At 37.1% G+C, this 23,152-nt stretch overlaps 1 protein-coding gene across 14 annotated transcripts in view; it reads left to right on the forward strand.

Annotated features, from left to right (window-relative positions):
• Window positions 1-23,152, forward strand: part of DLG2 (discs large MAGUK scaffold protein 2) — a 1,739,579-nt gene that overhangs the window by 1,074,641 nt on the left and 641,786 nt on the right. For 13 of the 14 annotated variants that reach the window (XM_045557224.1, XM_045557232.1, XM_045557228.1 and 10 more), the window contains one exon: window positions 7,602-7,655. The exons of the other annotated variant lie outside the window; for it this stretch is intronic. In XM_045557224.1, the coding sequence (XP_045413180.1) occupies window positions 7,602-7,655 (54 nt within the window). The remainder of the gene's footprint in view (window positions 1-7,601; window positions 7,656-23,152) is intronic. 14 annotated transcript variants of the gene reach the window in all.

Consider the following 23,152-nt stretch of genomic DNA (forward strand, 5'->3'; position numbering starts at 1 on the left):
GTCAGTGAGAGAAATCATGTTGACTAGAACAGACTTTTGGACACATCAAACCATAACAAGGTACAGAAACAAATGTTTTGCAGTGGTTAAGAGTTACCCATTTTGGAGCCATGCTGCCAGGTTTGACTCTTGGTCCTGCTATTACCAGCTGGATGACCTTGGACAAGTTACTTAACATCACTTTTTTTGTCTGTAAAGTGAGGATAATATTTTTTATTTATTAAGAGAGTTCAGGCAAGCAGAATTGAATTGAGTTCAAGCCACAATATGATCTGTCATCCTTTCTTCCTATTGTCTGAGTTAGGTTGGTGGTAAGCTAGGTAGGTAACCATCTACACATTTTATTAAATGCTAGGGAGAAGGACCAAGATCTCAGCTTCCTCCAGAATTGTTCCCTTAAGACAACATGCCACAGCCATTAACCTGCAGTTAAGCCTTGGCTAGCCAAGCTGTTAGGTACTCACCTGGCTCACTCTCCTATTGTTCTTACCTCAGTGTCCCCCACCTGTGAGGGATGTGCTTTATGTCACTGCAGAATAATGACAAGCCAGGTGACAGGCCAGAACCACTTGATGATATTAGTAATGATGTCTTGGAGTGTGGCTGGATCGAGCTGCAACCACCTGGTTGGTCTTATGGAAAGGGAACATGGAAAGAAAATATAGGAAAGCAAAAAATAAGCACAGGTAGTAAATAAAATAAACTTGCATTTATATAGTTCTCTTTTGCTTTACATGCATTATTTCTTCAGCTAACTTCTTGAGAAATAGGTTAACTGGAAAATAGCATTGTCCCATTTTTTAAGTGGGGGTTTTGCAAGAGATTAAGGGACCTAGAAACCCTCTGAGAGCTGGGGAATTGAATCTGAGTCAGTACAGTGAGAAATTTCTCTTCAGACTGTGAAACTAGCAACTTTCCAGGCAGAAAATAATTGCATTTTCAGTCTGGTAGCCTGGAAAAACTCAGTCAAAGAAATGAGATGTTGGGGTTATCATCATGGATTCTGGGGTTAGAAAGACATGGATTTAAAAACTGGTTATGACACCTCTTAGTTTCGTGACCTTAGGCAAGGGACTCAGCCATTTTGGGCCTCCTTTCCTTCCTTTCTTTCCTTCCTTCCTTTTTTTTCCTTCTTTTGTTCTTTCTCTTTCTTTTTAATGTGAACAATATCTTCCTTAGAATGTTGTGAAAATTAAATGCACTGTTGTATCTTATTTATCACAGTCTCTGGAACATAATAATTCCTCAAAATGTACTTAATACTTTATTATCATTATTCTTGATTGTTATTATCATATAGTTTTGATGCTAAGTAATTGTGAGATCTGGGTCATGCCACTTTCTCTGTTTTAATGTTTGTATTTGTAGAATAAAAGGATGGAAATAAATGTACCTCATTATCCTAGCTTTAAAAATTTTATGATCCTAGAGTATGTTTGTTCTTCTCTCTCATTCAACCATTAATATGTCTTTAATCAGTCATTTACCAAATAATTTCTTTGAGGCTTACTCAAAAAATGCCTGAAGCAGTCACTGTACCACTGCTTTCTGTACCACTAACCTTTTCCTCGGTCATGACTCCTGCAGGCCTGTTCATACTATATACTGGGCCTCAGTACTTGGGCCAAAGTGAGGAGAGGAGGGTTCTTGGACCAGTCAAGATCAACGTTCATAGGGCCAGGCGCGGTGACTCACACCTGTGATCCTAGCACTCTGGAAGGCCGAGGCGGGTGGATCACTTGAGGTCAGGAGTTCGAGACCAGCCTGAGCAAGAGCAAGACCCCATCTCTACTAAAAATAGAAACAAATTAGCTGGACAACTAAAATATATATATAGAAAAAATGAGCCGGGCATGGTGGCGCATGCTTGTAGTCCCAGCTACTCGGGAGGCTGAGGCAGTAGGATCACTTGAGCCCAGGAGTTTGAGGTTGCTGTGAGCTAGGCTGACGCCATGGCACTCACTCTAGCCTGGGCAACAGAGTGAGACTCTGTCTCAAAAAAAAAAAAAAGATCAACAGTCATAGAATAAAGTTGGATTATGGATTTGAGCTGCTTCATAAATTGTTGATTAACATTACAAATTAAAATCCAGAGAGATCTGGTAAAATCTAATTTTATTCTAAGGTACAATAGAATATGACTCTGGAGCCAGACTGCTTGGGTTTGAAAATGTTCTATTTACCAGTTGTATGACTTGAGGAAAATTATTTAACCTCCATTTCCTCACCTTTAAATTGAGAATAGTACCTGTCTCATATAATTGTGTGAGGATTAAATAAGCTAATTTACATAAAGTATGTGCTGTATAAGTGCATGCTCTTATTACCCATCCCAGTATTAATATATCATGGAATCTAGGTGTGGCTGGGTCATGATACCACATGCCTTCATGTAGTGGTAGTTGCAGGTTCCTGGTAAATCCTTCAAGTAGAAATAGGCTCCTGCCAACACCTAGGGATATGGGGCTTCAGCCTAACACATTATGGGAAAGAGAGAGAGAGGGAAGACAGCGTTTCAGTCCCAGCAGAGAACTAGAGTATAATTCAGGAAATGGAAGCAGAATTTCCTCCTCTAATCATGCCACATTTTTATTTCCAAAATAAGCCAATATGATGGAAGGTTTAGGAGAAAAAAGCTAACACAAAATATAGTTACCGTGGGTTCAACACTCAGCATATCCAATTTAGTACTTAATGTTGGATGTCTCATATCAGACCTGATCAGGTATGTCAGTAGTAACCCTGATATTCTACTTCCCTACTCAGGGTCAGGATATGGTCTGATTGGAGCTCACTCTGATAGTGATCCTCTGTGTGACTGTGATGCTAAAAGTCTATTAACATGGTATCTTGCAGCAGCCAATCTAAGCCAGCTAATATTTACCTTGAAGTTCTGGGATTTCTAGCTCTCATGGTGAAGTCTCACTCACACACACACACACACACACACACTCAGAGGACTCATTTTGAAACTTTCAGTGGCTTCCATTTTGTTTCAAATCATCATGCCATGTCATATATAAGAGTCATTTATATATAAATAGATAAAAAAAAAAAACTTCTTGCCCACTCAGGTATCTTGCCCCCTAAGGCTGGGTGGTAAGACAAAGGTACCCCAAAACAGCTGATATGTTATTTTTGACATATTTTACCTCCTATTTAATTTGACCTACTGATAGCTGCTTGCCTTATACTTGTGTCTCAAGTCAACTGAAATCCTTACACAATTTCTAGCCCATGAGTGTTATTGTTCAGTTCTTGCTGTATCTAGTTCACTTGATGAACTAGCGGGTTTCTCTTTGAAACCTTTCTTCCTAAAAGTCTATCTAGGTAACTAGATTCAGTTTTTTGACCTTCCCACTGGTTAACCTATAGTTCTCAGACCTAAGCTTCCCAGAGAGTGTCCTTGACTGCTTTGCTACTCTACCTCCCTTGCCAGCACCTTGCTTGAGGAGGCTTCTTCACTGTAGCTGGCTTTTTGATCATTTACCCACTTATGTCAGAGGTATTTGCCAGATCTGGCCCTTGAAAAATATCAAGAAGAAAACAAGTCAGTCAGAATCAATTAACTCCTTGGAAAATTTGCATCTGTAATGTCAGATTCTTTATTATTTAGATTCTCTTGGTAGCAAGCAACAAGCAAGCAAGAAGTTTGTCTAGTATTACCATAAACAAAATTGCTGATGTAATATAAGAATATCTGGGTGTCCCATGGAACCCAAGGACAAGCAAATGGCTGAAATTCATGAATAACTTGATCTAATAATTTATATTTTATCAGTATACTCTCTGCTTTCTTCTTGTTCCTCTCTGATTAGCTGTATTCTTCCCTTTGCTGTAAACTGGCTTTCTTCACATGGAGGAGAATATAGTATAAAAGGCAAACCATTTGCCTCTAATAGTATGGTCTACCAAAGAAAGATTGATTTTCTTAATATTTTATAGTTTCAAAAATCATTGCCTAGATTAACATAAAGACAAGTCTTGAAGCTTCTGACTAAAAGGAGATTTTTTTTAAGATTTGTTATGAATCTTTTTCTAGCAAATGAAAATAATCATATTAAAGGAGGAGAATAGAATCTGCTGAGTCACCAGTGTGATTTAGGGCTCCAATTAAAAAGGATATCCAATATGAACAGAGAAGACGTTTTTGGGTAGTGTGGAGTATGGAGAAAAAGCTTGGAGGAAACCATCAAAGTAACTGGGAAATTGGTTTTTAAGACTCAGAAACCAAACTAGATCAAACTACTAGGCATGGCCTCTCTTAATTGCAAAAGTCAACAAAGAGAGAGGTGCCAGGCTAAGCTAAAGGAAGATCTGTATTTATCAACTGATAAGAAGAACACACTCTTGGGCCATGCCTGGTTGGTAACTAAACTGTTGTTACCACTTTGAATTTTTGTTCTCTGCTGATGTATGTGTTGTTGAGTGCCTAAAAGATTCCAAGAAACTATTGTTAAAACAGTCCAGGATAGTCTGTGAAAGTCCTGGAGCAGAGCAATGGGAGAGTCTTCAGAGAGCCTGATGTAGCAGTATGGTGGGGTAGTGTGTTATTTAGAAGACCCACCATGACATATCCTTGACACTCACACCAGGGAGTTATCAATGTCAGATATATGTGATATATGTATGTGTTCACACAGTCCACACATTGTTCATGCATTTTTATTGACTTTCAGAGATGGAGGTATTAATTGTGGCTTCTGGATCTTTTTAGCACCAAGAAGGAGTAAACAGCTTTTCACATAACCTAGCCTCCAAATAACATAGATCTGTTACTTCAAGATTCACAGACTTCACATCTGGCAGTTATGAAATTATTAATTACTATTTTATAAAAGCTGGATTTAGTTAAGTAATAGTGACCAAATAAAGAAAGAAGATGATACTGAATATTGGAAAAATAGTCACGGTTTTGTTGGTAACATATAGATTTTGGGATTATCTTAGAAATGCTCTACAAAGCTTACAGAGATATATTACTTTCCTTACACCCTCATCTAAACTTCATCACTACATTTAGCCAATAATTCCTAAGTATTTATTGATCTCCTTCCATGTACCCAAGTGCTGTGGAAAATTCTAGAGAAGTACACAATTTTTGTCAATTTTTAAACATAGAGTCTTATTGAAAAGACCAAATTTGCATAGAGAAAGTGGGAAATAGCACTGTAAACATATAAAAGTTTTAAATGGCATTGCATAGGAAATGGGATTCTGTATAAAATTCATTCCCATGACACATTCATATAACCTCAAAAAGAAAAACAAAAATGGGACAAAAGTTCCAAATAAAATCAATACATATTTTTTGACCAAAGCTATAGTAAATTATCGGGGGAAATACAAGTATTGGGTGTGATACTCAGAGTTTTTGGTCCAGTCATGGAGATAAGGCACACTTTTGTGAGTCATGGGAACCAAACAAAAAGCACAGGAAAGATGTCATCAAAACTAAAAACATAAAAATAAAATAAAAATATATATTAAGGTTTTACCACATTGCTTTCAACATCTAACCTGCAATATTCTGAGACATCTCTTGCCTTCAGGGTGGTCTTTGCTTTGTCTGGGTCTCTTTTGATGTTCTAGTGTAGGCTCTCATGTCCCTGCAGGACTCTTGTGATAGAACCTCCTAGATGCTGGGCTTATGGAGCAGCTTAATGGGGAAAAAATAAATTTTGACATCAGAAAGGCCAGTGTTCAAATCTCAGTTCTCATTTTCTCTGAGCCTCAAGTTTTCTCATCTGTAACATAGGAACAGTGATAATAATGCATCATCAGTATGGTTTTGTGGAGATTAAATAAGGATACATATGCATATGTTTATCCATACTTAATAAATGGCAACATATATTTAATAAATGGTAATCATTTTTTTTATTGCCTTTGACGTGAGAGGTTGTCTTAGAACACATGACCTAATCAGGCCTTTTGAGTGCAATTATAGCCACTAACATAGCATTGAGATCTCTGGGGTATAAACAGTTCACAAACCATCCAACAATATATCTTTACAGTACTCTATCTTAAAGGATGTTTACTACTTATCATACTTAACATTAATACTGAAATTCACAGTTTATAAAGCACATTCAAATGTATCACTTCATTTTATCTTCAACCTTTTCGGAAAGTTGTTACTACTAATCCCCTTCTACAAGAAGGAAAATGAGTCAGAGAGGGATTGTGCAAGTACTTGCCTTCAGATCATACCACCAGGCAGTTGCTGAGCCTCCAAATCATGAGTCAGGAAGTTGCTCAGCCAATCTTGAGCCCATGTCTTCTGACTTCAAACCTCATATCCTTTTCACCGCATCACAGGCCTCTTAACAAGCTTTTTTTTTGTGTGGGATCCAGTGAAAAATGTCTTTTTCCAAAGCCCCATTTATCCACAAAATATTTCCCCTTGAGAATCATGAATATACCATGAATAACTAGTTGATCCACTGTGTAGATATGGAGGCCAGGTTTCTGCTTACCATGCCCAGTGTTTTTGGTTAAGACATGGAATTTTGTTTTGTAAAACCTGCTGGATTGCCATTTGTTTTATCATTTGATTAGGATTCCTCAGGCACAGATTGACATTAAAAAGCTGTTAACTCTGTTAACTCCAGAGGGCATAGCAAATGAAATGTCTCAAAAGTTGAGTACTTTCCAAAACCACCAGATCGTATAGAACAGCTTTCAGTTAATCATGATGAAAGTATTTCCTTTATCTAAATGAAATCTGTAATTTGGGACAAAGATTAAAGATTCTTTGGGGGATAAAGGGAGAGTTGCTGTGAAAATTCTAGAAACTAAAAAATATAGGTCTACTCAATATTAATGAAGTCAGACTGATGATGCAAATAGAGATTACAATCTTTTATTTTCTGACTTGGCTCCTAGCACTTCTATATCAGTTTTACACAGATCCCCACTAACTTTAAAGGGAATTGCTGCAAATGATATACACTTTTTTTAAGAAAGAGAGTTTAGCGTATCCAATATGATTTTCTGCCATCTTTGATTTTTAATTTTCTATCTAAGGATTTCTAAGGTATATGATTAGAGGTGCATAAATGACAAAGAGATATGATACAGCATGCATAATAAGTAAACATATGTATCGATACGTGAACACTTTTTGCATTGAATCTTGCATACTCTCAAAAGGCAGTTTAAAGAAAATAGCTGTGAATAGTGGTTTAGGTTTAATTTTACTTCCTTGAAAGATAAATCAAATTTCTTTAGCAAAGTCATTTTATAAATAAATGTTACAAATTTTAACTCTCACCTAATTCATTAGAAATCCTTTTCTTCATGCACAGCACAAATCCTCACCTCCTACACTGTTGTGTAGAATTTAAGAGAAAATGAATGTAAATACTAGAAATGCTTACTTCCTTTCTTTATGTGGTAAATGTGGCAAACAAATACTTGAAGTGGGGGAAGGTACAGGAACTCTGAGCCATTTCATTTATCCCCCTAACACTTCAAACAGTGCTATATAGATCCTCAGGAAATGCTTGTTGAGTTCTTTGTTAAATAAATTAACAGAATCTGTGTCAGAATACACTCTTTGTTATTTAAAAATTTTTCCTACTTCTCCTTTTTAGGCCAGTCCTGCTCCTATAATTGTCAACACAGATACCTTGGACACAATTCCTTATGTAAGTAACATTTTTATTAAGTCTTTCTTTAAAAATGATGGTAGAACTTAATCAGTTGAATTTAAAATTCAGTACATATTTAGTTTCACCCAATCTAAATAATCTTATGAAATGATGTGTAGAATTGGTTTTGTGAATTTTCTTCTGATATTTGGTAAATCTTGGTTTAGTCATACAAATATTTCCTTCTTTCATTCATGTTTTGTAAAGCACAAGGGCCCATAATGACAAAAAAAATTGACAATTCTGTTCAAATAATATTAGTTTGCTAGGAGGTTCACTGGAAAGACATGAGTTGGTAGTAGCAGACATGGGCAAACTTCTTTGGGTTTCTTACTAAAGGAATACTCATCAATTTCTGTGACAGAGCCTAGAACATAAAGTAAGTGATCAATAAATATTTTGATGCATTTTATTGGGCTTCTAATAAGAATTGGAACAAATGTTTTGTGACAATAATATCTACTGATATATAATGAAATATATGGCTTTATAAAAAGCCTGAGATAACAGGATCAGGCAGATCAATGAAGCCTAAGATTCTGTGTCTACAAAACAACTACTGTTATAGCCAAAGTTCTTGAGGATAGAGTCTGGCTGGGCAGGGACGATTAGAAACTTGGCAATAGGCCACAATATGGGTGAGTGGTTGACAGCATGGAGGTCCAACAAGGCTTGGTGTGTGGGCGCTAGCCAATGAGTCGAGAGGATAGTGATCAAGGAGGACAGGACAGCCACTGATCCATGCAGACAGCGCGTATGAAACAGAGAAGAAGGACTGCAGGGATAACAGATAAGAACAAACAGATTCCCAGCCTTTGATTAAATTGAGTAAAGCATGTGAAGTGCTTAGAAAAATACCTGGCACAGAGTAAGTGCTTGGTAAATACTAGTTATTCTCAGTCTTAGACCCCAACCTCAAATGCCTACATGAACCAAGCCAATCACAGAAACAAATGGAGCAGGTGGAGTGGGGACTGTGGGGAATGGAAAGCACATGGCCCTCCTCGGGGGCAGCTGCCACTTGGAGCCCAGTGTTTCCAGATCATCCAGTTTTTCAAGAGAAGTTGGATATTTGAATTTTTATGTACATGTTTATAATTTCTAAATACAGACAACTAATTTTTATAAGTTCAAACACTGTGTATGTCAAACAAAGTGTGCCAAGTCTATAGGTTGCCTTTTGAGAAATGACTACCACAAAGGCACTGGAGGTCCTGAGCTGGTTCTGCAAGCCAGCCGGCCCTCAGCCACAGGGGAGCCAAGTGCTGGAACTGGAGTACAAGGCTGGGACTTGATTATAAGGACATTGACTAAAACTGGGACACAGGGTCAGGACAAGAATAACAGCAAGCTTGACTTAATGCTGAGTCACCTGAACTACTGAACTAGGGCTTCCTAAATCTTTCTGAACAAGAACAGTTTGGGGCCTGACCGGAAATGAGGGTAAGCTCACTGGTAGCAATCAAGTGGCCCTGGCTGTGCAAAGTAAAAGTCTCTGTAGAAGAAAACAAAGCAATATAGTAATATCAAAGGCACCTATGTCTCACTCTTCCTATCTTGCTTTACTTATCAAACACTTATATTGGGGTTACTGTATGCCCAATACTGTTTTAAGCACTTATTATATTTTAATTCATTTAATCCTCATAACAATGCTATGAGGTAGGAACTATTAATTACTCTATTTTACTGATGGGGAAACTGATCATAAAAAGGTTAAGTAACTTGCTCAAGGACTCACAGTATAAGGCAGAGACAAAAGTGACTCCACATAGCCTGGCTATAGAGTTGAGGTCTATCATGATGCTATTTATGTTTCTTCCTTCCCTCCCTTGTTTTCTGTCTCTCAGTTTGGGAACACAGTTTACTTACTTACTCCTTTGCTATATGTAGATTTGGATGGTTGACCAACTTGTCACAGAGGCTTCATTGCCTTTAGGATAGGGATCCATGCATATATTAAGAAATCCTGGGCTGGGCATGGTGGCTCACACCTGTAATCCTAGCACTCTGGGAGGCCGAGGCAGGTGGATCCTTTGAGCTCAGGAGTTCAAGACCAGCCTGAGCAAGAGCGAGACCCCGTCTCTACTAAAAATAGAAAGAAATGAGCTGGACAACTAAAAATATATAGAAAAAATTAGCCGGGCATGGTGGCACATGCCTGTAGTCCCAGCTACTTGGGAGGCTGAGGCAGTAAGATTGCTTGAGCCCAGCAGTTTGAGGTTGCTGTGGCACCATGGCACTCTAGCTCAGGCAACAAAATGAGACTCTGTCTCAAAAAACAAAAAAAAAAGAAGAAGAAATCCTATGTCCCAAACACATGTCCTTATAATAGCCATTGGCAAAGCAGGTGAGCAGTGCTTTGTAGAAGTAGACATGGAGCACAGAGGCTTGATTTTGTAAATAATACCACTTCCTTTTGGTGGATCTATATTATTTCAAAGCCTTCTATTAGGATTCCCATGGCTTAACTGACAGATGCCCTCACATATAATTTATCAATAGGATCTAAGGATCTGGTGCAGATATGTTCAATTAATATTCCAACTAATTAACCAGTAAAATCAGCCACATATAACAAATTAATCAAATTGCTCCCATTCTCCTAAATATTAGCTTTGCATCAGACTTGGAGTTCTTTGAACAATTTTGTTTTTTTTAAACCTTCAACTTTTTCTACCTAGTGCAACCCACCTTGTGCTTCCTTAATAGTTAGGATCTTTACAGAGATTTGCTGAGCAGTTTGGTATCATGAAAATGTCCCAATTCTCATCACAGTGTGTTCCTTGAGCAATTCACTTAATCTTTCTGTATCTACATTAGTCTATAAGACAGGAATTATAATACATATCTCAGAGATTTTATGTGTGAAATCATGCTTTGTTAACTTCTGGTTGATAGTAGTTTATGAATTTATCATTTTTCTAATAAACACTTAGGAAGTAACACATGCTAAACTCTGAGAGCATGGTTAATATGCATATCTTTAGAAGAAATATGAATACATTATCTATTGAAAATGGCAGACTTAGCACACAGCCATTAATGTGGTATGCTTTGGTTCTTGGCATAGTCCCAACTCTCCCTTTTGTCCCTGACTCACTGGGTAACCTTGAACAAATCACTGTTCCTTTTGCAGTCTATTTTCTCATTCCCCAGTGTTCTATACTTTGTTTTCCTCTTTTCTTTCTCATGTTCTAGTTGCTCACATAATTTCAGCTCTATTAATGAAAAAACGATTTCAGAGTTCCCTAGGGCATTTTAGTCATGTTGCATAAGAACATTTCCTTTTTAACATTCTTAAAAAATATTACTGAAATGACAAATTTTACTTATATATTAAAGTCCTCATAAAAATAATTCTATTACAAATAAATGTATTAATTTTGCTGCTTAGCAAATCTGATTTTAGGTATAAATGGTTCTTATGGAAATGATTCCTTGGCACACATGCAAATGGCAATTGAATCACTAAAGGAAATTTCTAGGGCCAGAGGGAATTTTTATGCAAGTGTCTAATAAAAGCACAAAAGACATTTAAAGGGACATCTTCTTTTCTTAAGAAGGTGAGTTCAGAGACGTGAGAGCTCTGCCAGTAATGAAGGGGTCACTAAGGTTCTTATGCATCAATGCCTCAAATAAACTCAGTCTGGATGATGTCATGGTATTTTAGGGTTGGGTAGGACCTTACATGTGGCATAGCGCAGCCTCTCATGCAAAGCAGGAATCCATATATGAAAATTAAAATCACTCAAGGAAGCAAGGAGAGAGAAAACAACATTTTCTTATTTCAGTATTCTCTAGTTTCTATTTTTCCCTCAATCTTTTTGTTCTTCCCCATTATATGTTGAATATTGTTTTATGCCAGGTATTGAAAATACTCTGTTTTTAGGGGAGCTCAGAGTAATTAGAGCCTGCCTGTGATTTGTAAGCACAGCTTCCTGAAGCTTGACTCAATCAAATGGTAGCATGTTACCCTGCAGGCACTCTGCAGCCAACTGACACGGAGCCCTCCTCTCCCTTCAGCAGACACTAAATTAAAGTTCTGTATCAAACACCATCCAAATAAATCCCATTCTTCCTGCTTTAGAAAAATAAAACTAATCACAGATATTCTAGAATGCTTTTTTCCCCCAGTATTCTCTAGTATTCATTTCATAGTTTGATAATTTTCTGACCCATTTTCTGGAAATACACTGTAGGAAGTGGCATACTTGAGAATCATGAGTTTTGAATCTTATTAAGTCCCTTGCAAGTCAATTAATGCAAACCTCTCATTTTACAGGTACGGATATTCTAGCTTGGTCTATCATTTACTGTTACTTTATGTGGCATTCACTTTTGGTGTGTGACCAACAACCATGAAATCAGTGGCATATGTATATATGAATTTTCCATCTTTATTAAGCACTTATCACACACTGTGGCTGTAACTTTTTCAGTTTTGCAGTTTGAGGTGCAACAGCAAAACTAGCACGAAGTTTCTTTTTCCTTCTAAACAATTTCAGGGATAAAAGATTTGTTCTTAGTGTAGATCTTAGCAACCTTAGCATATGATTTTTTTTTCTCTTATTAAGTGTAGAACTTTCACCTTTTCATTTAAAGGAAGTACTCTATGGTTTCTATTTGGCATATTCAAATTGTCAGCATTATTACTGGGAAAGTCGATCTGATAACCAAGAGGGCTAGTAAGTGACTCATAGGTCGGCAGCATAGACATTGTGGATACACTGGACAAAGGGATGATTCACGTCCTGTGTGGGGCAGAGCTGGACAGCAAGAGATTTCATCACACTACTCAGAATGGCATGCAATTTAAAACTTATGAATTATTTATTTCTGGAATTTTCTATTTAATATTTGCAGACCATGATTGACCACAGGTAACTGAAATTGTGGAAAATGAAACTACAGATACCTGGACTGCTGTACCAGATTGGCTGGGGCATCTCTGTTTCATATGTTTCACTCTGGGGTCCAGGAGGTGGGACAGTGGCTATTCATCATATGTTGTTCACATCATCATGGCCAAAGCACAAGAAGTCAAGCCCATGACACAAACACAGTTAAAGCCTCTGCTCATGTTACATCCACTAACACCCAATTGGCCAGAACAAGTCACATTGCCAAGTTCAAAGTGAAGGAAGGAGTGAATATTTGCTAAAAGGTAAATTGATTTACCACACCAAGGCCCTAAATAAAAAGGCTATGAATCTACATATTTCCCTTCATAATTAAAAAAAAAGTACAAAAGAAGGAATCATACACTTTAAAAAATTGATAGGTCAATAACAATAAATGATTAAATTGTCGGAGGGACCTGGTTGAACTGATATAGGGAGTGAGTGTCTGTATTATTAAGTGTGTCTAAGGGAAAATATTGAGAAATAAAAGAAACATCTAGCAAGTATTGGCAGTGCAATGACTTGACTTTCCTATGAGAAACTTTATTCTCTGAAATTTTGTTTCCAGAGCTAAAAATAATAGTGGAGACAAGGCCAGCAGTTGCAGGATTGTTGCTTAGCAAACCTCCCAGGAAAGTAAGGGAGAGAGAGGAAAATAGAAGAAAAAATGAATAGAAGGAAGAGTTGGTTACAAAGACTGTGAGAGGGTCCTCATTGGATTTGGCTCCCAAGAAGATAATGTATGTAAAAGTTATTTGAAGATAATGGTAATATCATTATAATATTATCAGTGATATTTGTATAGAGTGCTTTAAATGTGAAAGGCCATTAGATGCAAACACGACTATAATTCTAGGGAAGAGGTCAAGAGAGTGATCTAAAGGGAAAAAATGGCCTCCAAAAAGGCTGACAATGTGAGTGATAAGCAAAGAGAAAGGATGCTGTGGGTTCAGGGACATAAAGACACAATTGAATTAGTGGTGAGGTTCATTCAGAAGCCAGAGAATGGGCTTGAGTCTAAGAGATGTTGTTAAAAAACATTTAAATGGCACTTCTGATTGATTCCAGTGGCAGGAAGCTGAGGATAAGAGCTCTCTGAGGAGGAAGTTTTCATATTACAGAAGAGAGATGACCAAGCACTTGGTTGTAGAGCTGGACATTTAGACATTAATTTCTTTGAGTCACTATGTACAATAACGGACTCTTGTGATTTAGTCTACTATTCACTTTTAATTGGACAGTTTTTCAGAATTGCTGTGATGGGAAAGGAAGCAGAAGTACATTTGTTTTGTTTGTTTTCATTTTCTTTTCTTTCTTTTTCTTTCTTTTTTTTTGGAAACATTCTGGCAGTGATAAATATTGGTAAGTAAGTATTTTGGAAGACTTTGCTGATTTTAGTACATTTGTCTTTCAACAAACATGTTTTCTTCTTTTTCTAGTTTTCACCATGAACAATGTTAAAACTGTATTGCTGATGTTTTTATCTGTTGAGAATGTAATATTATCCAGAGATTTTAAAAAATTCTTACTACCAGAAAACAGCTTAATTTTGGCTAAATTATGCCCATGAGACAATAGAAATTTAGCAATAGAGGCAAGGTTATCAATATTTGTCCCAGCATAAGACCTAGCCAATCCAAATCCATTGCTCTGCTACCATAATCAGCAGATTCCCTACTTTTAACTGCTTGCTACTTTGCTCTAAAAGGCAAGAGGTGGAGCAGATCAGTGCTTTTCAAATATTGATGTGTGTATGAGTCAACTGTTGATTATCTTAAAATACAGATTCTGATTCAGTAGGTTTGGGACGTGGCCCAATAATCTGCATTTCTAATAAATTCCCAGGTGATGCTGATACCTCTCAATTATGTACCACACTTTGAGTTACAAGAGAATATAATGAGAGGAATTAACCTTTGATTTTATGCATTACTGGGTTCTAAGCCCACCTCTGTCAGTTAGTACTTTTGTGAGTTTTGGTTTAGTCAAATCATCTATCTAAACCTCTTTCATTAAATATAAAATAAGTATAATAATATTTTGCCTTGTGGAAGTAGTTAAGAGTACTCTTCCTAGTATATACAAAAGGTGCTTAATAAATGTTTACCATAAGATTGGAGATAGGGTGGGGGTGTACCTATGATAAAATAAAACATTCCTCTGACTTATTCTTTAGCTGACAGGAATGCAGAAGCCATAGCTAGTTCAGGGGTAGGGCCAGTAGCAGTCATGTAGGTCCATGGCCTACCTACATCTGTCTTCCCTGTAGCCCGTGGACAAGCACCAGCATTATTACCTGGGAGTTTGTGAGCAATAGAATCTAAAGCCCCACCCAACACCTACCAAATCAGAAACTGTATTTTTAACAAGAACCTCTGTGATTTGTATGCATATTAAAAGTTGAGAAGCACTGCTCAATAAGACAAAAGCTTCTTTTTTGATTTGGATCCTGCTGTTTTGTTCTTTTGCCACACTTTTTGGCCTGCCTTTGGGACAGCTGCCTTTTTTCACTTTTCATCTTAAACATATGCATATCTGTAGAGGAAAAGGCTCAGTTTAATTCAACAAATTGAATACACTTAATGACCAACTACTATGTTGTGCTAGTTTCTAGACCTGTGCTTTCCAAGAAAGTAGTTACAAGTCACAGTTATTTAAAATTTAATTAAAATAATGTAAAATTATAAAACCAGTTCCTCAGTTGCACTAGACACATTTCAAGTGCTCAGTAGCCAATATGGCTGTTGAGTACCATATTCAACATTGCAGGTATGGAATATGTCTATCATTCCAGAAAGGTCCATTGGACAGAGCTGCTCCAGATAATATATAAGAAAGAAAAAAAAAAAAGGCACAAGGGAGCTAATTTCTATCAAGGAATCACTATATTCTAGGTTCTTAATATACATTACCTAATTAATCATCAAAATTATCCTCCTAATTTTTTTGAGTTAGATTCATTTCCTTCTTTTTAGATTTGAGTATGTTCAAATTTAAATAGTCAGCACTTTCCAGGAATTGTGGAGTATGCTCATGTGGAAGATATGGCCCCTGTTCTGGCTTTTGAAAGCTTAGCTTTCAAGGCTCTCATATAGGACACACATGGGAGGCATGCAAGCAACTACTGAAAACTTTCATAAAAGTTAAGTGATTTATTCATCATTGTCTTATTGCAAAATTATAAAATTCCTATTTAGACTGGGATGAATTTTTAAAAGAAAAATTTAAAAATCAATAGAAGACCTGACCTACTTACCCATTCACTAACCTACTTCAGTGTTTTCTGGCCTGCACTGCCCTTGCAGAGGGCAGTTTGCTGTTTATACAACTTATAACTTCCCATCTACTAGGAAGCCCTTCTGTAGGCTTGTCATATTGGACTTAAAGTGGGAGGCAATAGAAAACAAAACAGTTTTCCAAGAAGAGAATGTGATGGGTGAGTAGAAGTAGCAACAGAGTCACCTTTTTCTGCTTGGGTATGATTCCCCTGAAAATACATGCCCCAAGTACTTGGGCAAAGAAGCCAGTCTTATTCAAAGGAGCTCAGCCTGGCAGAGAAGGTTTAAGAACAAGGGGAAAATCATCCTGAAAAGACATTTGTATAGCTTCTCAAAGTCATTGCTGCTCAAGGTATCATCTGTGATCTGTAAACACTGGATCTCACAGGACAAATTATTAGAATTGTGACATTTCCAGCTCTATCCCAGAACTATAGAGTCAGAATCTCTGAGAGTGAGGCTGGGGAATCTGTATTTTTACAAGCACTGGAGATGATTCTTGTGCACACTGAAGTTTGAGAGATACTGTTCTATAATTTATAAGACACTCTTACAAGGTAGTAGGGACCCTAAGCAGTTCTAGGTTAGGTAGGAAATACTGCATACAAGAACAACCAAATAAAACATCGAAAGTACAATGATAAGACGTTTAACATTAATCTGAACTAGCATTTAATCCTAGTTATGTTTGTTTTTAATCACTTGGGACACTTATTTTCTCTCATAGTCTAGTGAAGAAAAGATATCTTAACAAAACTGGATAATATATGGAGAAAACACATGCTGTTCAACCCCCCTTGCTTATCTCTGTCTGGTTCTCTCCTGCATATCCTAAAGTGTTCAGCTTAAATAATGCTCTTCTAGGAAAGTGAGGTTCAGGATAGAGCTCTTATTGTGTGCTTCTGCTGCAGGCTTATGTTCTTTCAAAGAAATTATCGTGCTGCATTGCAGCTATTTCTTTAATGGTTGATCTTTCTCCCCAGAGTGTAAGCTTTATAAGCGTGAAGGAAAATATTGCTTTATCTTTCTCACCATTGTACCCTACAGTTCAGCACATTTTTACTGTCTGGCAAAAAGGAAGGAAGGAAGGAAAGGAGGGAGGAAAGGAGGGAGGAAAGGAGGGAGAGAGGAAGGCAGGGAGGGAGGGAAGAAAGATGTGGAGAAACTGCAATAAGGAGGTATGTTACAAGAAGCCATCTTAATTGAAGAAGTCAGAGGAAGGTAGAATTTTATCTGACTCTTAAAGAATAAATAAGACTTTTCCAGGCAGAGTAGATGAAAGGCATTCTAAGAAGAAGGAACTGAATGTGCAAAGGTCAGAGTTCTGAAAACTCATATGTCCTGAGTTCTGTGTAGCTGGAGCATACAGCAGTAGCATAATATGAGTTTGGAGAGGCAGGGTTGAGTCTGACTGTGAAGGCCTTGTTTGCTTGATATAAACTTTGGACTTTATCCTGTAGGCGTTGCTAGTAGTATCATCTTCTCATACATTTGGGAAATTATAGACATCTTTTTTTTCACCACTGTACCTCTAGGATGTAGTCTGTACCTACTATGTAGTAGGCAGCCTGAAATATATATAAAAAAAAATAAAACTAAAGAAACAATAGTGATCATCTAAGAGCAATGGACCACAGGCTGTTCTTGAGAATTTTCTTTATTTCCTTATCTCCTTATATTTGTTCACCCCATTCCATTAGTACAGAATGCCTTCTCCTCCATTCCTGTCTTTTAGATCCTATTAAACTGCGCTGCCATCAGGAATCCCTCAACAATACCTCAAGGCAGCATTAATGTCTCCTTTCTCCTCGATTTCATACTATTTCACTCACAGGAGGCTGCCTGCTTCAGTGGAAAGAGGATAGACTGGAGTCTTTGGTTCTACCATATTCTAGCTAGGTCTCTTAGGAAATTAACTTCTCTGACCTTTCTCTCTCCTCTGTAAGTAGAGATAGTAATAACCACCTTGCATAGTGTATTATTTAGGATACAGGTGCAGTTACCTATAACAGGGACCAAAATAACAATGCTTTTGCAAGACAGGAATATATTTCTCTCACATATGATAGTCCCTAGGTGAGTTGTTTAGAGCTGGAGTGTCTGTTCTCCTCTACATGGTCTTAAAAGGACCCAAATATCTTTTATTTTTTTGCTTTATCCCCCTTGAGCGTGATCCTTGTGCATATAGTCCAAGAGGCCTGCCACCATGACAACATGCCAAGGAATATGTTAGAAGAAGTATTGAGCTAGCTGGGCATAGTTTATCCCTTTAAAGGCATCTCTGGGAAGTTGTAAACATGATTTTCTGAAGGTTTAGGTTTTAGCACAAAGCCACTCCTAGCTTCAAAGAAAGATTGACCATATAATCTTTATTCTGTGATATCCTGAGCCCAGATAAAAATTAGAGATCCCATTACTATGGAAGGAAAGGATAATGAATATTGTATGATAACCACTGGTCTCTGTTACATAGCATCCTTAGTGGTATTCCTCAATGTGGGGACCTTTTGCCCAGGGGATGCTAAAGATGATCCATGAAGTACTGGAAGAAAGTAGGAGAACTTTTCTTTATAGTTTCTCATCATTTATAATTTCAACATTTTATATATTTCATAATAAACAATGTATTATTATAGTTGTACAAGTATACAATTACTATACGGACTAGTACATATGGGGGATGCATGCTCACAAATATTTTACTGATAGGAACACTCAAAAATTTTAAAGATCACCAATTGTAAGCTTTAAAGATAATATTTAGAAATTTTTTGGCTCATAATAAATGATAAACAAATGATGCCCATGGTTACTGTGCCACATTAGTATTTATGATATTCTTTCTTCCTTTTTTAGTAGAGTTTTTATCACTTGGTGGTAGCCAAGTAGCCAAAGCCACACTTTGTTTATCTTTAAATTCCAGGGAGTATCTACCTCAGGTCCACACATGTAGTAAGGTTTCAATAAATGTTTGTCACTGTTATGCTTGATTGTATTGTTCATACTTAGCTGTTTAAATAAAGAGTGAAATTTTATTTGAAAAGCTAACTCATCAGGTAAAATGTGTGTGTTTTATGTTTTAGCTTGATCTATGTGATCCTGTGGATCGAGATACATGTGACCACCCAAAAGTGGGACACCCAATTTATTGGCTGAGATCGTAGTTTAACATGCTCATCCATAACCACTCCTTTCAAAGCATGATCCTTTACAAATGCCTTTTTCTTTCTCAAATGTACTTTTGAAAGAAAGTGTAGGCAGTCATATATGATGAACGGGAAGATCGTGGTTAATTGGGTAAGAACAAATAGAAGAAAGATAAAGGAAGAGTGACAGTTGAGTAAAAAGCAAGATCAGGAAAGGAAATGAAAACAGAGTAATAAAGAGAGATGGATTAACATTTTTATATTATCTTTCCTCAATTGTAAGAGTATTATATTTGGATTGAGCTAAAATCTCTATTTCAAAAACAAAAAAAAAAAAAGAAGAAGAAGAAGAAGAAATACTAAAATATTTTCCTAAAGCTTCAGAAACTTTGTGTGATGCTTAGGGTATTTTATAATCTTATCTCTGCCCTGTTAAATTTTATTGGGCTTTTAAATGGACTTTTCTACACTGATAAATTTTTGGGGACCAATTCTTGGGGGAATAACTGTAGCTCCTTTTCTCTGGGAAATCAGATACCTTGTTTCAGTGGTTATCTTTTCTAAGTGTGTCATATCACAGCCCCAAATTATTTTCCCTCAGTTGTCATTTAGAAGTTCCAAATTTGTTTGAATATTTGAAGAGCAGGATGAACTTGCATGAGCTTTTCTTTTGGTGAAAAAGCTTAGTTGCTGCTTCACAAACCGCTTTAATGGAAATGCATTTTGCTTATCATGATTTCCACCAAGTGCCCCAAATGATGCTTTGCCTAGAAGTGTTTTATTTTAGAAACTCAGGAGCATAAAACTAAAAGAATAGCAATCCAATGAGATATCACACGAAGGCAAAGTAGTCATGAAATAACAGGGCTGGATAGGTCAACCGGCATACTGAGAGGAACAAATAAGCAATAGTCCATCATAATCAGCACCACTTGAAAGACAATCTCAAGGAAATTTTTGTTTACTTTTTTGTTGTTTTTAAAGCACATTGCTAATACTTTTCCTGATCCCCTGAAGCAGTGGTTCTCAACCTTGACTGAACATTGTAATTGCCTCCTGCTTTAAAAATACTGATGCCTGGACCCCAAGCCTAAAGCTTCGTTTTTAATAGATCTGAGTCTGGGTGTAGGCACTGGGATGTTTAAAACCTCCCCAGGCGATTCTTTGTTGCAACCAACATTGAGAACCACTGTCTTAGAGCTATAAGATGGGGTTTAATCTATTTGAAATGGAAATATAAAATTAGTGCAAGCACTCGTATTGCTTATTATTTTTAGGAACAGCATGGTAAGTGTAGTGTGGAGTGTGTCATAAATCACTGACTGTCAAAGCATCTAGTCTTTCTAATGCACTGTGATTCTGGAAAGGCCTTCCAGTGGAAATGGCTGGTTGGTTTAGTGGGCTCATTAGGGGAAATAAACTGAGCTTGACTCCTGTTAATTTGGTAACAGACATAGTCACTGCTAACAAAGCTGTCTGTGCACAGCACATGCCCTCGGGTTCAGACATGATCAAGTTAATGAAACACCCCTTCAAGGGTTGTTCTGCTGACACGTCACCATTTATGAGTTGTAATTGGGTTGATTAAAAAGGGAGGCATGGACTGTGCTTTGCAGTTTGGCCCAAAGGCCCCTAAGAAAACTGAGAAAAGAAATTTGCAAGCCACACTACTGTTGAAAGCTAGTCTGGGATTGACCTTTAGGTAGGTCATTATGGAGCCTGAGACTCAATGTAATTAGAAATAGCCAAATACCAAGACCCTGCCCAAGTCCTCCAGAAGCTTTCCCTAACAACCCACTTCACTGAGCTTTCCTCTATCTCTGAATGCCTATTGCACTTACTTCAAGAAGGATGATGATGAAAAGTTTATTTAATTCTAGTTTATTTAAACACCAATTTGGTTTAATAAATGTCTTTGCTGGCAAAATGATCTGGCTCCTTTAAAATGGAAAGCTATGTTGCTGTGGCCAAGAGCACAGACGTGGCATCCAATATAACTGGCTCTGGTGTTAATTTGAAGAAGTTACTTAAGCTGTGTGAACCTTAGTTTTTTATTTGGTGAAAAGGGGAAAAGTGGAAATATCTCATAGTACTAGTATGAGAATGATCTGAACAATTTCATTCATGGTTTAATAAAATTACAGGAATAACAATAGCTTATAATTGTTGAACTATTTGCTAGTATATTATTGTTATCTATACTTTATAGGTGAGAAATTTTAAGCAAAGAGATTATTATAATAACTTGTCCAAGATCACACAGCAGAGAGTGAGGGGCATGTGATAAGAATAGCAAGATGTTACCCTGCCTCTCAGTGGTTGTAATAAAAGTTAATTTGCTGAGTTACTTATTTAAGAGACTGAGGGAAACACTTAAAAGTAGCTAAGGTCAAACACAGTGTTGTTATACATTTCATTAATAAAAGGTTGAAGAACTGCAAAGACAGAAATCATTCCAGATGTGGTAGACAGAGGAAATTCGCAAGCATACAAAACATGTTGTTGTGAAAGTTAAAACTCAGGCTGAGGAGAGACCTTAAGAGTGATGTTAGTGATACCACTGTGTGTAATAAATAACAGGAAGAAATTGAGAATGATCCAGGACAGATGGGATGAAAGTTCTGAACCAATGTACTTTTATGTATGTTATTTTAATTTATTCTCAAAATATCCATGAAAGAAGCAATCATTTTATAGCTAAGGAAAGTGAAAGATGCTTTGAGGTCATGAAACTCCCAAGTTTATGTCATTAGTTAATAGCAAATTGGTCTTGAATTCAGGTCCTCTGACTCCTCCCAGTTAACTGATTATGTCAGCTTAAGCAGATATTTATGAGCATTTTTGAAGCTAAGCTTTCTTGTCATCGATCAGATGAGGGAGCTCTGTTGTATGATGGCTTTGGTCTCTTCAATATTTTATCCTTGTTTATAATCTCTATCTTAGTTCAGACTGCTACTACAGAATGCCACACACTAGGTGGTTTAAATAACACAAATTTATTTCTCACTGTTCTGGATTGAGAAGTTCAAGATCAGGATGTCATCATGGCTCGGTTCTCCTGAGGCCTGTCTTGCTGGTTTGTAGATGGCCATCTTCTCGCTATGTCCTCCTATGGAGGAGAGCAGAGAGTGGGAAGCAAGGTCTCTCCTGTGTCTTTTATAAGAACATTAATACTACCATGAGAGCTCCACCCTCATGACCTATTTACCCACCCCCCACCCCAAGGCTCTAAGCTCAAATATCATTCCATTGGGAATTAGAGTTTCAATGTATGAATTTGGGGGGATACAAAATCAGTCTATAGACATCTCTGAATTACACACACCTCTAAGGTACTGTGATCAGTTCATATAACAGAAGTCTGAATGCTTACTTCTGCCAAGTACTGTTACCTTGGCTCATTCTTTGGGAGCAAGGCAAAGTTCATACTCTCATGGAGCTTACTTTCTAATCAAAGTAGATAACAAAATAAAAGGATGCTATAAGGTAATAAGTGCTCTGAAGAAAATGAAGCAAAGTGATTTGAAAGGTGGGGAGGGTGGTGGCTTCTTTAGAAAGAGAGTTTGAAGAAGAACCCTTTCTTTCCAGAAGTGATGTTATTTAGAGTTGTAACCTAAATACAAGAGAAAGCTGACTGAAAAATCTTTCAGTGTCTCAGTTTTTCTCTTCTATATTTTCTCTACCTATTCCACATAGCCGATCTTTCATTTGAGTTGTTGTTTGTTTGTTTGTTTTTCTTCCTTCTTCCTTCATTCCCAATCTTGGTGAATGACCTTACCATCAACCAACTGTCCAAGCCCCATTACATTTCTAGAAGTCATTCTAACTTCCTTCTGCTTTATATTCCTTCATCTACGTGGTCACTAATTCTTATATATTATGTTTGCTAAATGTCTTTTGTCTCTGTCCTATCTTCTTCTTCATTGTCAAGACCTTTGGTCCAGGCTTTTTAACTATCCCTGGGACCTCTGTAGTTGCCTCTAAACTTGCCTCTCTGTTTTTGCTTTTCCTTCTTCTAGTCCATATAGCTCTCTGAGTTATTATTCTAAAAACCGGTTATGTTCCTGTGAATTTACTACCTAAAAATCTTCCATGGTCCTCTATTGCCTCATAAAGTATAAACTCCTTAGTGTGATATTTTTCCTGGGTACCTGTCATCATTGTCC

The sequence above is a fragment of the Lemur catta genome, chromosome 7 (assembly GCF_020740605.2).
Source record: "Lemur catta isolate mLemCat1 chromosome 7, mLemCat1.pri, whole genome shotgun sequence".
In the NCBI taxonomy this organism is placed as follows: Eukaryota; Metazoa; Chordata; class Mammalia; order Primates; family Lemuridae; genus Lemur; species Lemur catta.